Below are 13,951 nucleotides of genomic sequence, written 5' to 3'. Positions count from 1 at the left end.
CTACTGGTCTGGAGAGTGCTAAAGAAGGAGAAATTAGGTTCTTACCTGCTAATTTACTTTCTTTTAGCTTCTCCAGACCAGTAGAGGTCCCCACCCTGTCTGTTGTTGTTGTTGTTGTTGTTGGGGCTGTTGCGCGGGCAGTTTTTGGTTTTTGTTGCGGGTTCTAGTATTTTTCTAGGGCCGGGGAGAATTGAAGAACAGCGGCTGCGGCTCGGCTGGCTTAGCTGGCGAGCTGTGGGGACATTCTTCCTTCGGGAATTTCTCCTCTGCATTTTCCAACAGCATTTTGGGTATGTTATTTGTTACTCCTTTCGGAGTATTGTTTTTTCTCTCTGTTTTTTTCCAGTTCTTGGTTCTGCTTGGCTATTCGGCAGACTGAGGGAAATAGAGAGGAGGGGCTAGGATATACTGTCCCAAAGTTTTGTTTTCAGTCTCCACCTGCTGGTCATGATCAGATATATACCCACTCGTAAAGTTAATCTCTACTGGTCTGGAGAAGCTAAAAGAAAGTAAATTAGCAGGTAAGAACCTAATTTCTCCTTTGTTGCTATCCTTCCATTATGCATGTAAAATTGTAACGCTTCTGGGCTCTTCTGGGAGGACGGGCCAGAAAATTGACTACATAAATAATTATTTAATCCATGCTTACGTATATGCTCTGTCATTTTGGTCTTTATAAAAGTCTCTACCATTTTGCCCAGCACTGACGTTGGACTCAACAGTCTATATTTTTACAGATCTTCTCAGAGAGAAATATGTCCTCTGCTCCTCTCCTTTCCTCTCTGAAAGACTTACCTTGGATTATTCCTCTCTCTCTCTCTCTCTCTCTCTCTCTCTCTCTCTCTCTCTCTCTCTCTCTATATATATATATATATATATATATATATATATATATATATATATATATATATATATAGGTTTGAATTGTAAGGGACTGCAACTACACAGTAATCAGATTACCCTGGTGACCTTTAGAGCTTGGCCTGACTTAATAGTTTTCCAGGTCTCTCTCCTACTTAATACTCCCCAGAGTCTCAAAAAGGACCTAAACAGATCCAAAGCTCTATAACTTTATGTCAGCAGCTCTCTCCTCAAGTAAATATATGCAAACTATATATGCAGTTTACAGGATGCTGTGAAAACTCTTTAATGCTGAGCTTCTACAATCTTCTCTTAAAACCAGGCTTACTAAGGATTAGGCACTATAAGCCAGCATTCCTCCCCTCAAGGGTCACCTGTGGAGTCTGATCTCCAAGAACGTCCACAGTCTTTTTTGTCATCGCATTTTATAAGATGCACACATAAAGGAAGATTCTGCTCCTGTTCCTTCTTCTGCTGCATTCATTCTCTGTCCTCAAGAATTCTTTTGCATGCATCCCATAAAAGTAGGTTCTATATATTTCTTTTTTTTTTAATATATTTTTATTGTAGGAACAAATCACAAGAGACACAATCAGCAACCAAGCCAAAAGGGAATAACACTGTAGAAACAATAATACAGATAAGCAATACAGCTAGGCAAGAGATCAAACAATCAAACAAAGCTCTCTCATGAAAGTCCATAATTTTCATTTTTAAACAGAACAGCAAGAAAACAGACCTCCCACCTCCCCAAACCCGCCCACCCCCACCCCCCCTGCATCCTTAGAAACCGACCCAGCTTAGAACGAGTTCCAGCACTCCAGATAAGCCACTGATTGCCAGCTAGTGGCACCCTTCTTGCGTTGCCTTTCCCAGACCGCCTTCTGGGACATACTAGCTCTCCATTGTTGGAACGTAGGACACACATTCCCCACCCAGTGCTGCAAGATAAGCTTCTTAGCGAGCCCTAGAGCCAATAGCACAAAGCGTTGCAGAGGCGCACTAATACCAGCCTCAGCCAGGGGACCCGTGACACCAAGCAGCAGAGTCTTATACGACCATTCCAGGGAGCGCCCCAAAACATCCTCCACCTCTCGAAGTACACGCACCCACAACGACCCCACTAAAGAGCATTCCAAAAAGTGATGCACCAGCGTCCCCTTAAGAGCAGGGCACCGAGTACAGAAGGCATCAGGCCACAGGCCCATAGCGTGTCCGGCGCAGCGGGTTATATACGCCCTATGCAAGATCTTAAGATGAATTTCATGTAAAGCAACGTTAGGAGTCGCCCCCGCACCGTCCATAAAACACTGAGACAACTCATCGGCCGTAACCTCTTCTCCCAACTCAGAGCTCCATCCCTCTGCCATCCGGGACAGAAAAACCTCAGCAGGTTTCCAATCTCTCCCTAGCTTGTACCAAGCCGATAGCGAATTAAATTCAAGCGAGAGGGAAAGGAAAGCCCTGTCCAACGGGGAAAAAGTGGGTAACTGCCCGGACGGCAACTGAAGCGAAGAACAATAACTACGTAGTTGTAGATAGAACAGTACGGACCCTGCACTCCACGCCCAGTGTTCCTGACAGGCAGGAAAACCTGGCAGTCGCCCCGAACCCAACTCTATAAGCTGGCCAACAAATCGGCACCCAGATTGACTAGCCCGCACAAAGAAAACATGCTTACCCACAGGGAAGGCAGGGTTAGCCACGAACTCCAAGAAAGGAGAGGGTCCCGACGAGCCCCCCAGTTCCCTGCGCCACCAACCCCAAGCGGTGCGCAAAGGTCATAACAGGGAAGCACAAGAGCCAGCCCCGGGTCTCAAGATATTAAACACCGACACCGGAGCCGCCAACAAGGACCAAAACCCCGGCGGGGCAAACTTGGTCTCACCCGTGTAAGCTTCATGCACCCAGCGAAGCAGAGCCGCCATGTTATAGAGACAAAGATCTGGGAGATTTGCACCTCCCTGAGACCGCTCTCTAATAAGCTTATGGTAACCAATTTGCGCCCATCTAGATCGCCATATGAAAGATGAAACAATACCTTTATATTTCCTAATATTTCTACATGTGACCCACATAGGCACCATTTGCAGAGGATAGAGCAACTTTGGCAAGAGGACCATCTTAATAAGAGCAATACGACCGAGAAAAGAAATCGGAAAGTCCATCCACCTCTTACAAAGCGCTCCAACCGCATCCAGTTTGTCCAGCACATTTTTCCTATATACCACCCGAGGGTCCGCATGCAGAAACACTCCCAGGTATTTAAGCGTGCCCCCAGACCATTTTAGTGGAAAGGAAGGATCATGATGTGCCGCACACTGTGAGTGGACCGCTAAAGCTTCCGACTTTTCAAAATTAATACTCAGACCGGAGAATGTACCAAATTGTTGGATAAGCTGAATTAGTACAGGCACTCCCGTAGTTACATCCCCCAAAAATATAAGCATATCATCAGCAAATAGATTAATTTTAAATTCTTGCGTCCCCATTTGTATACCCCGAAGTTCTTTAGTATGCCTGATCTTAGCTGCTAGAGGTTCAAGGGCCAGCACGAACAACATGGGAGAGAGCGGACATCCCTGACGCGTGCCCCGAGCTAGGGAAAAGGAGGAGGTGAGCGTCCCATTCACCAAAATCTGTGCAGTCGGCTGCTCGTAAAGCGAACGGATCCCGGCCAGAAAGCTCCCCATAATACCCATCTGTGGTAGAATCCAAAACAAATAATCCCAGAGAACCTTATCAAATGCCTTTTCCGCATCCAGACTGACAATAAGGGCATTCTCCTGACCCGGATGTTCCCGTATCAGTGCAGGGTTCTGCAACACAGAAAGTGCTCGTAAGACATTAGCAGAAGAATACCGACCTGGGACAAAACCGGCCTGGTCCGGGTGAATCAGAATGGGCAAAACCTGGCCAAGACGCGCAGCCATAAGGGCCTCAAAAAGCTTAATATCTTGATTCAACAGAGATATAGGCTGATAAGACCCCAGCTGGTCCTCTGCTCTCTCCGGTTTCGGTAACACAACAATATGAGCATGAGTAAGTCGATGTGGAGGCAAACCCCCCTCACATAAGGCCTGACATAGAGCCTGAAAGGGACCAATAACCCGATCCCCAAGCAGTTTGTAGTATTCAGGGCCCAGGCCATCCGGGCCAGGAGCTTTCGCAAGCTTTAAAGCCCATATAGCTCTCTGGATCTCAATTCCCTGCACCGGAGCGTTAAGTGCATCTCTCTGGGCCTGGGACAACTCAGGAAGAGGAAGGCCACGAAAAAACTCTGCTCTCTGCTCAGTGTCACAGCTCCCCCGATCATAGAGAGCCTGATAAAACTTTACAAAGCTCTGTTGAATAGCCGTGGGCGAAGTCGCCTCAGAGCCATCAGGAGCCCAAACTTTGGGAATATGACGCCTGCGGGCCTTGTGATTAACCAAGGAGGCCAACAGTTTCCCTGCCTTGTTTCCCCACCTATGTAAACGGTATTTATACAACTGAATATCCCGTAGGGCCCTCTGCGCCAGTAAATCATTAATTTGACGTCGCAGCTCTTGAGGGCTGTGGACCCCTTTCTATGCAACTCCCCCCGCACCAGGCCCAGCTGACGGGTCAAATCCAGTAGTGCCTTATCTTGTACCTTCCGCTTATGGGAGGTGTAAGCTATAATTTTACCCCGTAAAACAGCTTCACTGGCCTCCCAAAACACCACCTCGGAAACATCAGAAGAGGAGTTATCGGCTAGATAAGAATCCCATTGGTCTACCAAGAAAGTGCGGAAATCATTATCCTCATACAATGTGGGATTCATTCTCCAGCCAGACAAGGTCCTCTGGGGCGCCTGGTGATCAAGAAGCTCCATCCAGACCACATGATGATCGAAAAGTACTCCATCCTCAATCATCACTCTCCGGACTCCAGACAAAAGGGGTGGGGCAACTAACAAGTAGTCCAATCTACTGTGTACTTTATGCACTAGAGAATAATAAGTAAAATCAAATTCGTCTGGATGGAGCGTGCGCCACAGGTCCACAAGGCCCAACTGCGAAGTAACAAAGTTGACCCCCTTGTGTTCCCCCTGATGTAAACGAGACTTAGGAAGCTTACAGTCAATAAGGGGATCAGCAGTAATATTGAAATCTCCACCGAGCACCAGTTGGTACTCAGAGAAGGGAGCAAGAGCAGCAACCAAAACAGAGAAGAAACGATGAGAATACACATTAGGGGCGTATATAGAGCAAAAAACATATTTCTTTCCCTGAAACACCCCTGCCCAGATTACATACCGGCCCTCAGAGTCCGAAATCACTTTGTGCACAGTACAAGTATGTTTCTTATGGAAAAGCACAGCTACACCTCTCTGTCTGCTATTAAAGGAAGCAAAGACAAGCTCACCCACCCAGTCCCTGCGGAGCTTAGCATGCTCAGAAGCGCTGAGGTGTGTCTCTTGAAGAAGCAAAACATCCACCTGTAGTTTCCTACAGTACTGAAGTACCTTACTACGCTTAACAGGAGAGTGCAACCCATCTATATTAAAGCTAGCAACCTTAACCCCAGACATAATAACCAGATATATCCAAAAAGCACAAAGAAGACCAAAGATCATACGGGACGGTAGCATCAGCCTCCCAGCCGAGCCGGCGCTCCGTCCACTCAAACAAAGAATCAGACTGAACCAGATTCCCAGGATGCAACCCAGTCCCCAAACTACCCATCAACTCAACTGCCAACTCCTTCAAACAAACCCCTCCCATACAATCAAAGTGGCCTGCCCCCCCTCCCTCCCAACAGCCCCGCCACCCCTTTCCCCATCCATACTGGCGACCACACCCCCATGTCACCAACACCCACTGCAAACAAACACAGATACTCACACTCACTCCTCACCCTCCCCCAATCTCCCCCCCCCCCTCCAAGCAAGTCTAACAGCAAGTACCAGTCTCGTCCATGACCGAAATGAAATAGAACATTAGAGAACTGTGGACAGGAAGACATCCCAACCTCTAGACATAAAGTCCAAACACAAAAGGTCAAAAAGTAGCAAAAGAGAAACCAAGACAGCCAGACCCTCACAGCAAAGGAAGGCATCCAGCTCTCTCGGTCAGGCCAAAGAGAGAGTCTGAAAATGTTTATCAGGTGTCCAATCCTGCTGTAAAGCCGGCTGGAAGGGGCAGGAGTAGCCCCTCCACAAGTATCTTTCCTGCAAACCGCCAAAGTTCCCCCACCCCGTATCTGGAGGCAGTGCAACTATGTCCAAACAAAGAAGCTCCATCCAAAGGGCAGCAAAGTAATCCAGACAGGCAATAATGGTCCTTGTCCTAGATGAAACCATTGGAAAGCACGGGAGGCCCTAAGGCTCACCCCCAGATCAGAACTCTCCTCGTCCTCCGGCAGGAATGCCCCCTGAGGAGCAGGCTCATTACTGAGCAGGGAGGCTCTCAATGAAGCGCTTCAGCTCTTCTGCCTTGGATACCGTAAAGGTGCGGTTCTCATAGGTCAAGCGCACCTTAGCCGGGTAGAGAAAGGCAAATCGAATTCCTCTAGAAACCAGTTGAGAGCAGTAAGGCGTGAAGGTTCTTCTTAGCTCCGCCACTTTAGTAGAGAAATCCTGAAAAATCAATAGCTTAGCGCCCCCATAGAGCAGATGTCTTAAACAGGCCTTCTTAAACAGGTCAAGCAAGCGAGCCTTAACGGCATAGTTGTGGAAACGGGCCAGCACAGCTCGAGGTCTGCTGTTACCATCAGAGTCACGTCGTTGCCCCACACGATGAACACGCTCCACTACCACAGGGCCCTCAGTGTCTGGTAAACCGAGCTCCTTGGGCAACCATTGTTCAATCAAGTGCTTGAGCTCAGAATCTTGTACAGTCTCTGGGATTCCAATGATTCTAAGGTTCTTTCGACGAGCCCGGTTTTCCTGGTCTTTCACCTTCTCCTCCAGCTGGGAAACACGGGCCTCCAGAGAAGCAAGCCTGCCATCAGCCACTCCAGCTCTATCTTCCTGGGCCGATAGCCTCTCCTCAACTTGTTGCAGTTGTGCAGCCTGCCCCACCAGGGAATCTTTAAGGTCGTCCATAGAGGCATGCAGCTTGGCCAGTTTTTCATCGAGCAGCTGCAAGAGGTGCCTCATTGAGACCTGCATTACCTCATCCGGGGAGTGGGCCGCCGCAGCGTCTGTTTGGGTCTCCGCCATCTTGCGCGCCGGGCTCCCACAGGTTTTCGTCAGCCGCGAAACTTTTGGCGGCATGCTCCGCCGATAAGGAGTGCAAGCCGCGCTTCCCAGCACACCGCCGGTTCACGGTGCCTAGCAACGGCTGCGCCTCGAAGTTAGAGTCATGTGCTGGTCAGGAGCGCGCTAGCAGGGGAGGAAATCGGGGGAAGCAGAGCGGAGCTCAGTGCTCAGACGTCCGATCAGGAACCAGCCATCACGTGACCCCAGGTTCTATATATTTCTAGTGTATTTTATGTATAAGAGCATCTTTGTGGGTGACTGAAAATAATAGAGGGAATGGGATGACTTCCCTATGAGAAAAGACTAAAGTGGCAAGGGGGTCTTCAGTTTGGAAAAGAGATGGCTTAGGGGGAAGATATGATAGAGGTCTATAAAATACTGAGTGGAATGGAGCAGGTAGACGTGAATTGCTTATTTACTCTTTCCAAAAATTCTATGACTAAAGTGCATGCAATGAAGCTGCTAAGTATTAAATTTAAAACAAGAGAAACAAGTTTCTTCACTCAACATGTAATTAAAATCTGGAATTTGTTGTCTCAGAATGTGGTGAAAGTAGTTTGCTTAATGGGGTTTAAAAAAATTTTGGGGATAATTTCCTAAAAGAAAAGTTCATAAGCTATTATTAAGATGGAAAATCCTCTGCTTATTTCTAATATAAGTAGCATAAAATTTGTTTTACTCTTTTGGATCATGCCTAGGTACGTGTGACCTGGATTGGCCACTGTTACTGGGCTTGATGGACCTTCAGTCTGTCTCAGTATAGCAACTCTTATGTTCTTATGTACTACCCCTCTGAGACTCCAATCCCCTGAGCCTCCAATAAAGGAAGAGCATAACTTCCCCCTCCTGTGTTGTCCATTATCACTCTTCTTTCCATTTGTTCCTGTATGTTTTGTAATGTTTTTGTCTTTGTCATATTTCCCCAAAGTTTTTAAATATTTTTATTCTCTAGTTTTGTACACCACTTAGACAATTAATTTAAGGGGTATATCAGATTGTAATAAAACTTGGAAACTTGATAATGTAAAATGTCACTGTACATGCTCAAGTTGCTGGTAAAATTACACTCTGGCTATTTGTGTGTCTGAGGGGCTTTAAAAGGAAAATGTCCTGGGATTATGTGGCTCAAAGATGCTGTAGAAAGCTAAATTATTTTCTGTATTGCATATACACAGTGGTTGAGTCTGCTGCTCTACGTTTTGCCCCTCTCACGTGCTCTTTTTTTCCCCACATCCAAAGTATCCTAATATGCCTCACTTCTGTCTGTCTCTTTCACAGGCAATTCGACTAATTCAAGCCTGTGTTGATGTGTTGTCCAGTAATGGTTGGCTCAGTCCTGCTTTGGCAGCCATGGAGTTGGCACAGATGGTCACTCAGGCAATGTGGTCGAAGGACTCGTATCTGAAACAACTGCCACACTTCACCTCTGAGCATATCAAGCGTTGCACAGATAAGGTAAGAAAATGGGACTCTGTTTAGACTGTACCCTGTCCCTTTCCCTAGGGCTTTTAGTGACCGCCTAAACCCAATTCTGGCTCTTACACGCATGGTGTGATCTTTCTGTACAAGTGCACTCTTGGTGCTGTTATCTTGAAGGATGTGACTTCTCTATATAGATTTGTCATTTACTGCTATCCTCTTATTTAGAAGGAAGTATTACATCTCTGTACATTTTCAATACTGTTCTCTTAGCCTCCAAGCAATAGACAAACATGAACCACTGTATAGCACTGTTGATTATTATATTTTGATTCTTTGTGCAGGGAGTTGAGAGCGTATTTGACATCATGGAGATGGAAGATGAGGAACGCAGTGCCCTGCTCCAACTCTCTGATGCCCAGATTGTGGATGTGGCACGATTCTGTAACCGTTACCCCAATATTGAACTGTCCTATGAGGTAGTAGATAAGGACACTATCTGCAGGTGAGTGGTAGAGGACAGTAAGATTACCCTAGTGAATGCTGGAGAGGTTGGTATAAAGGCAAGGGATGGGAGTGGCAGAGAGCCCCATCAGTGGTGGATAGGAATAAAAACTGAAGAAGTTAAGAGAAAGTGCTCCAAAGCCAGGAGGAAACAAAGGGATAAGGACTCAAGCTGACATAGAATAGGGGTGGATAGTAAAGAACTAAAGATGCAGTGATTTCTGAAAAGAGGTAGGATGGCAGGAAAAGGTCAAAATTAATGAGAGAAATATGGTGGATTTGGTGCTGCGGAAACAATGGCAAGTGGGAGAAATAGTAATGGTGTACAGGAAGAGGTGCATAGGACAGTGGTGAAGGTAGAAAAATGGCTTTGTCTAAAGTAAAGGGTAGATTTAATGCAGGCTTGCCCAACTTTATCTATCAGGGGCCACTTTTTATATTTTGTAACATTCAGAGGGCCAAAACACGCACCATCATATTTTGCTGCATGTTTCTTCAAATAGTGGTTAAATATGAAGGTGCATTGTCCTCTCCCCAGCCTTCACCCAGTCTTCTCTCTCTCTCTGTTTCTCCCTCTAGTGATAACCCACCCCCACCCCTACATCTTCACCCAATCTCTTTCCCATCACCTGGCTTCAGCTGCAGAAAAAGCATGTCATGATGGGGATTCCTTCATCCCCATCATGACATGGCTCTCTGCCACCACAAGAATTGCCAAACTTCCGAGGGCCAGAAAAAAGCACTTGGGGGACCAGATTCTGGTCCATGGGCTGTAGGTTAGACAAGCCTGATTTAAGGGATGGATCCAGATTGTATGAGGAAACTTCTGTGTGCCTTACTCATTAATACTGTGGATGTGCAGACTGGATGGCCATTTGGCCTTTATCTGCCATCATATTTTTATGTTTCTAGGTGCTCTTTTACAAACTTAAGGCAAAAAAATGTCCTTAGTGTGCCCATACATGTCTTTCCCAAGTGTGCCATGGCTAGAAAATGGCCAGTTTTTAAATTTAATAGCCATGAGTTAATGTTGCCATTAGCTTGCAGCCATAAAACAAGCAGAGATGACCAAGGTATCCAGGCTGGCAAAAACTTAATAGGGTTCGTTTGAAATATGTTCCATGAGAGCTATGCTATCTATTAAAGGTTTTGCCAGCCTGGATACCTTGGTCATCTTTGTTTGCTTTTGGCTGATTGACTTTGTGCGGAGTTTGTCCTTCCTTGCTCTTCTTCGTTCGCCATTAGATTTAGCCATTAACAAAAATTAGCACATAGCCCTTGCCTGTTGTGTAAGCAGTAAGGGTACACATGCTAACCCTGCGCTAATCACATGATAATGTAGCTGTGCTAACTGATTAGCACAGAAATGACCATGTTCTGCCCTCCCCAGACATATCCCCTCAGCTAAAAAATTAACAATAATTTTTAGCATGTGGGTAGTACATACATTTGTAACTTACTGCAAGATGTCATTTTAAGCTGCAGTAAACATGCTTACCACAGTATGATAAAAGGGCCCGTTAGTGAAGAGTGGAGGCAGCAGTGTCTGTGTTCTGTACAACTGGGTGTATGAGGAGATGTGATGGGAGATGACTTTTTAAAGATATACTGATGTGTTCTGTACAAGTGGGTCTCAAACCTGTCCTGGGGACCACAAGCCAATTAATTTTCAGGACATCCACAATGAATATGCATGAGAGAGATTTACATGCCAGTTACCTTCGTTATAAGCAAATTTCTGTGATGTAAATTCATTGAAGTTATGTTGAAAATTTGATTGACTAGTGATAAGAACATAAGAATAACCATACTAGGTCACACCAATGGTCCATCTAGCCCAGTATCCTGCTTCCAACAGTGGCCAAGTACCTGGCAGAAACCCAGATAGTAGCAATGTTTCATGCTGTTGATCCTAGGGCAAGCAGTGGCTTCCTTATGTCCATAGTCTGCTATTGAGATAGACTTTTCCTCCAGGAACTTGTCTAAATCTTTTTAAACCCAGATACACTAACTGCTGTTACCACATCCTCTAGCAATGAATTCTAGAGCTTAACTATTCTTTGAGTGAAAAAAATACTTCCTCAGTATTTCTCTGTAACATCATTGCATGCCCCTTTAGTCATTGTAATTTTTTAGAGTAAAAAAATCAGTTCTCTTTTATATTAGCTTAGCTGGGATTGTGTAACATCATTGCATGCCCCTTTAGTCATTGTAATTTTTTAGAGTAAAAAAATCAGTTCTCTTTTATATTAGCTTAGCTGGGATTGAGTGGGTTCCCCCTCAAACGAACACTTCCCCCCCACTAGGCCCTCCACAGATACAGCATCAGAGATGGCGCTAAAGGTGGCCTCTCTGGTCAGCGGGACTTTTCCTCTGCTATGTCCCACCAACAAGAAGTTGCATCAGTGTAGCAGGACCACAGTAGAAGAAAGGTCACATTGGCCAAAGAAGCAGTGTTTAGCACTGTCTCTGACTCTGTAGCTGTAGAGGACCTTGTGGGTGGGTAAGTAGCTGAGTGCAAAGGGCAGGAAGATGCTGGACCTTGGCAAGCAGAAGGGAGGGTTCAGCTGCAGGCAACCTTGGGCATTTTGCCAGGCTTGCTCAACGGTAATTACACCCCTGCTCTTTTACCCCTTTGCTACACCACTCTGGATTTTGTAGATATCAATCATGTTCCCCAAGCCATCTCTTTTCCAAGCTAAAGAGCCCTAATCTATTTAGCCTTTCCTCATATGAGAGGAATTCCATCCCCTTTATCATTTTAATCTCCATAGAATGATTTGACAACCCCTGTGCTCTACAGCAGTAGGATTGAGAATATGTTGAAGAAGCTGACTTATGTACATGTGCCTTTTTCTTTCAGTGGAGGTCCAGTAGTGGTGCTGGTACAGTTGGAACGAGAAGAAGAAGTGACTGGACCTGTCATTGCTCCCTTGTTTCCTCAGGTATATACCACTGTAGAGGGGGCTAAGTTTGCCTCATAGTACTTGGGAAAAGCTGCTGCAACTGTTTGTAAATGGCAATGATGCCAGGAGCTCCTGAGAACAGCCAAGACACAGGCGGTAACGGGTTAGTTATAGGTACATGTGTTGAAGTGTTTCACAGCTCTTGATTCTGTGAGCAAGTATAGCTTGCAGGCTCTTTAAATCAAGCCTGCAGAGCCAGTCCAACTGTTTCTTTACTGCAGCCAGCTATGGATCTAATGCAGGAGCAAAAGGATGTAGGGCTATGTACAGAGATTTCTGTGGCCTCATTTGCAAGAAATCAATATGGACTGAAAAAACAAGCTGAAAGTAGGACCATGTGCAGAAAAACCAGTCACTCAGTGGTAGGCTATCCCTGATTCATGCTTAGCACTGCTCTGGTGACATCATTTAAAGATCCAGAAAGTCCGCACACATTGAGGTGGATGTCTGGGGCTACTGATGTTGCCAGGGCAGCTAAGATAAGGAGTTCTTGCATATCCAAAACAGGAAGGGAAAGAAGGGAAAGTCAGCAGACAAATAGCATGGATGCTGGTGTGTCTGGAACAAGGAATTTGAAGTATGATGGGATGTGGGTTGCCGGGTTCTGGATGGGGAGAGTACTGGGGTAAGGAAAGAAGAGATTAAATTTGCAAATGATACTAAACTGTTCAAAGTTGTTGAAAAGCATGGGGACTGTGAAAAATTGCAGGCAGACCTTAGGAAATTGGAAGACTGGGTATCCAAATTGTAGATGAAATTTAATGTGGACAAATGCAAAGTGATGCAAATTGGGAAGAACAAATCATAGTTACCAGATGCTAGGTTCCACCTTAGGGGTCAGCAACCAAGAAAAGTTCTAGGTATCATCGTAGACAGTACACTGAAACCTTCTGCTCAATGTGTGGTGGCGGCCTAAAAAGCAAACAAGATGCTAGAAATTATTAGGAAAGTAATGGTAAATAAGACTAAGAATATTATAATATCTCTGTATCGCTTGATAGTGCAATCTCACCTTGAGTATTGCATTCAGTTCTGGTTGCCTTATCTCAAAAAAGATATAGCGGAACTAGAAAAAAGTCAAAGAGCAGCCAAGATGATCTAGGAGATGGAACTCCTCTTATGAGAAAAGACTAAAGATGTCAGGGCTCTTCAGCTTGGAAAAAAGATAGTTGAGGGGAGAATGATTTTAAGTCTACAAAATCCTGAGTGGTATAGAACGGGTACAAGTGAATTGATGGGGAAGAAAGCCCACATTTACCAAAGGAGTATAAAAAAGAATACTTCAACAGAATCATCAAATCCTCAACAAGCCAATCCAAAGAGCTGGGACGAAGAGGGCTCTAGATCAATGCCTTTAGTGTCCCAGTCAGGGTCCTGTATAGCAGGATATCCTGCTTTATCTCTAGGGGATCTGGATTTGGTGGAGGCGCTTAATCTCAGAGATGACCCAACTGTGCACAGGCTGTTTAAGACCGCAGCGTTTTTGGAGGTGATCACGGAATCCCTCCAGGAATTAATGATAGAGACTCTGCAATCCTCTTTTACCCAGTGCTCGCTTTTGAGCAGCACAGACCACCTGTTTTCCCTCTCATCAAGACATTACAAAGATGCTAATGGAGGATTGCCAAAGTCATGGCAAAATTCTGTCCGATGGATACTGAATTTATCCAGCTCTTTGTTCCACCAAAAGTGGATTCCCTGGTGGTTCAAGTTACCAAGCATACCCCCCTTCCCAGTGAAGGAGGTGTGGTATTTAAAGATGTCCAAAATCGTAGGCTGGATTTTGTTCATAAGAGAATCTTTGAGCTATGGCCTCAGGTTTAAAAGCAGCTTCAGCAGCGTTTTTTATTGCCCGGGCTTGCCACTCCATGATCCAGAGGCAATAGCTGGAGGGATCACCAGTATCTGATGTCTGGAGTAGATTATGTAGCTGATGCTCTTTATAATCTGTTCAGAGTTGTGAGCAAATGTATGC

At 45.5% G+C, this 13,951-nt stretch overlaps 1 protein-coding gene across 1 annotated transcript in view; it reads left to right on the top strand.

Moving 5' to 3' along the window:
- Window positions 1–13,951, top strand: part of SNRNP200 (small nuclear ribonucleoprotein U5 subunit 200) — a 167,092-nt gene that overhangs the window by 150,308 nt on the left and 2,833 nt on the right. The window contains exons 41-43 of the mRNA XM_033948563.1: window positions 8,366–8,542; window positions 8,851–9,011; window positions 11,874–11,955. Coding sequence (XP_033804454.1) covers window positions 8,366–8,542; window positions 8,851–9,011; window positions 11,874–11,955 — 420 coding nt within the window. The remainder of the gene's footprint in view (window positions 1–8,365; window positions 8,543–8,850; window positions 9,012–11,873; window positions 11,956–13,951) is intronic.

This window comes from Geotrypetes seraphini, chromosome 6, assembly GCF_902459505.1.
Source record: "Geotrypetes seraphini chromosome 6, aGeoSer1.1, whole genome shotgun sequence".
In the NCBI taxonomy this organism is placed as follows: Eukaryota; Metazoa; Chordata; class Amphibia; order Gymnophiona; family Dermophiidae; genus Geotrypetes; species Geotrypetes seraphini.
The sequence above is the reverse complement of the archived record's forward strand: the minus strand, read 5'-3'. Positions and strand labels throughout refer to the sequence as shown.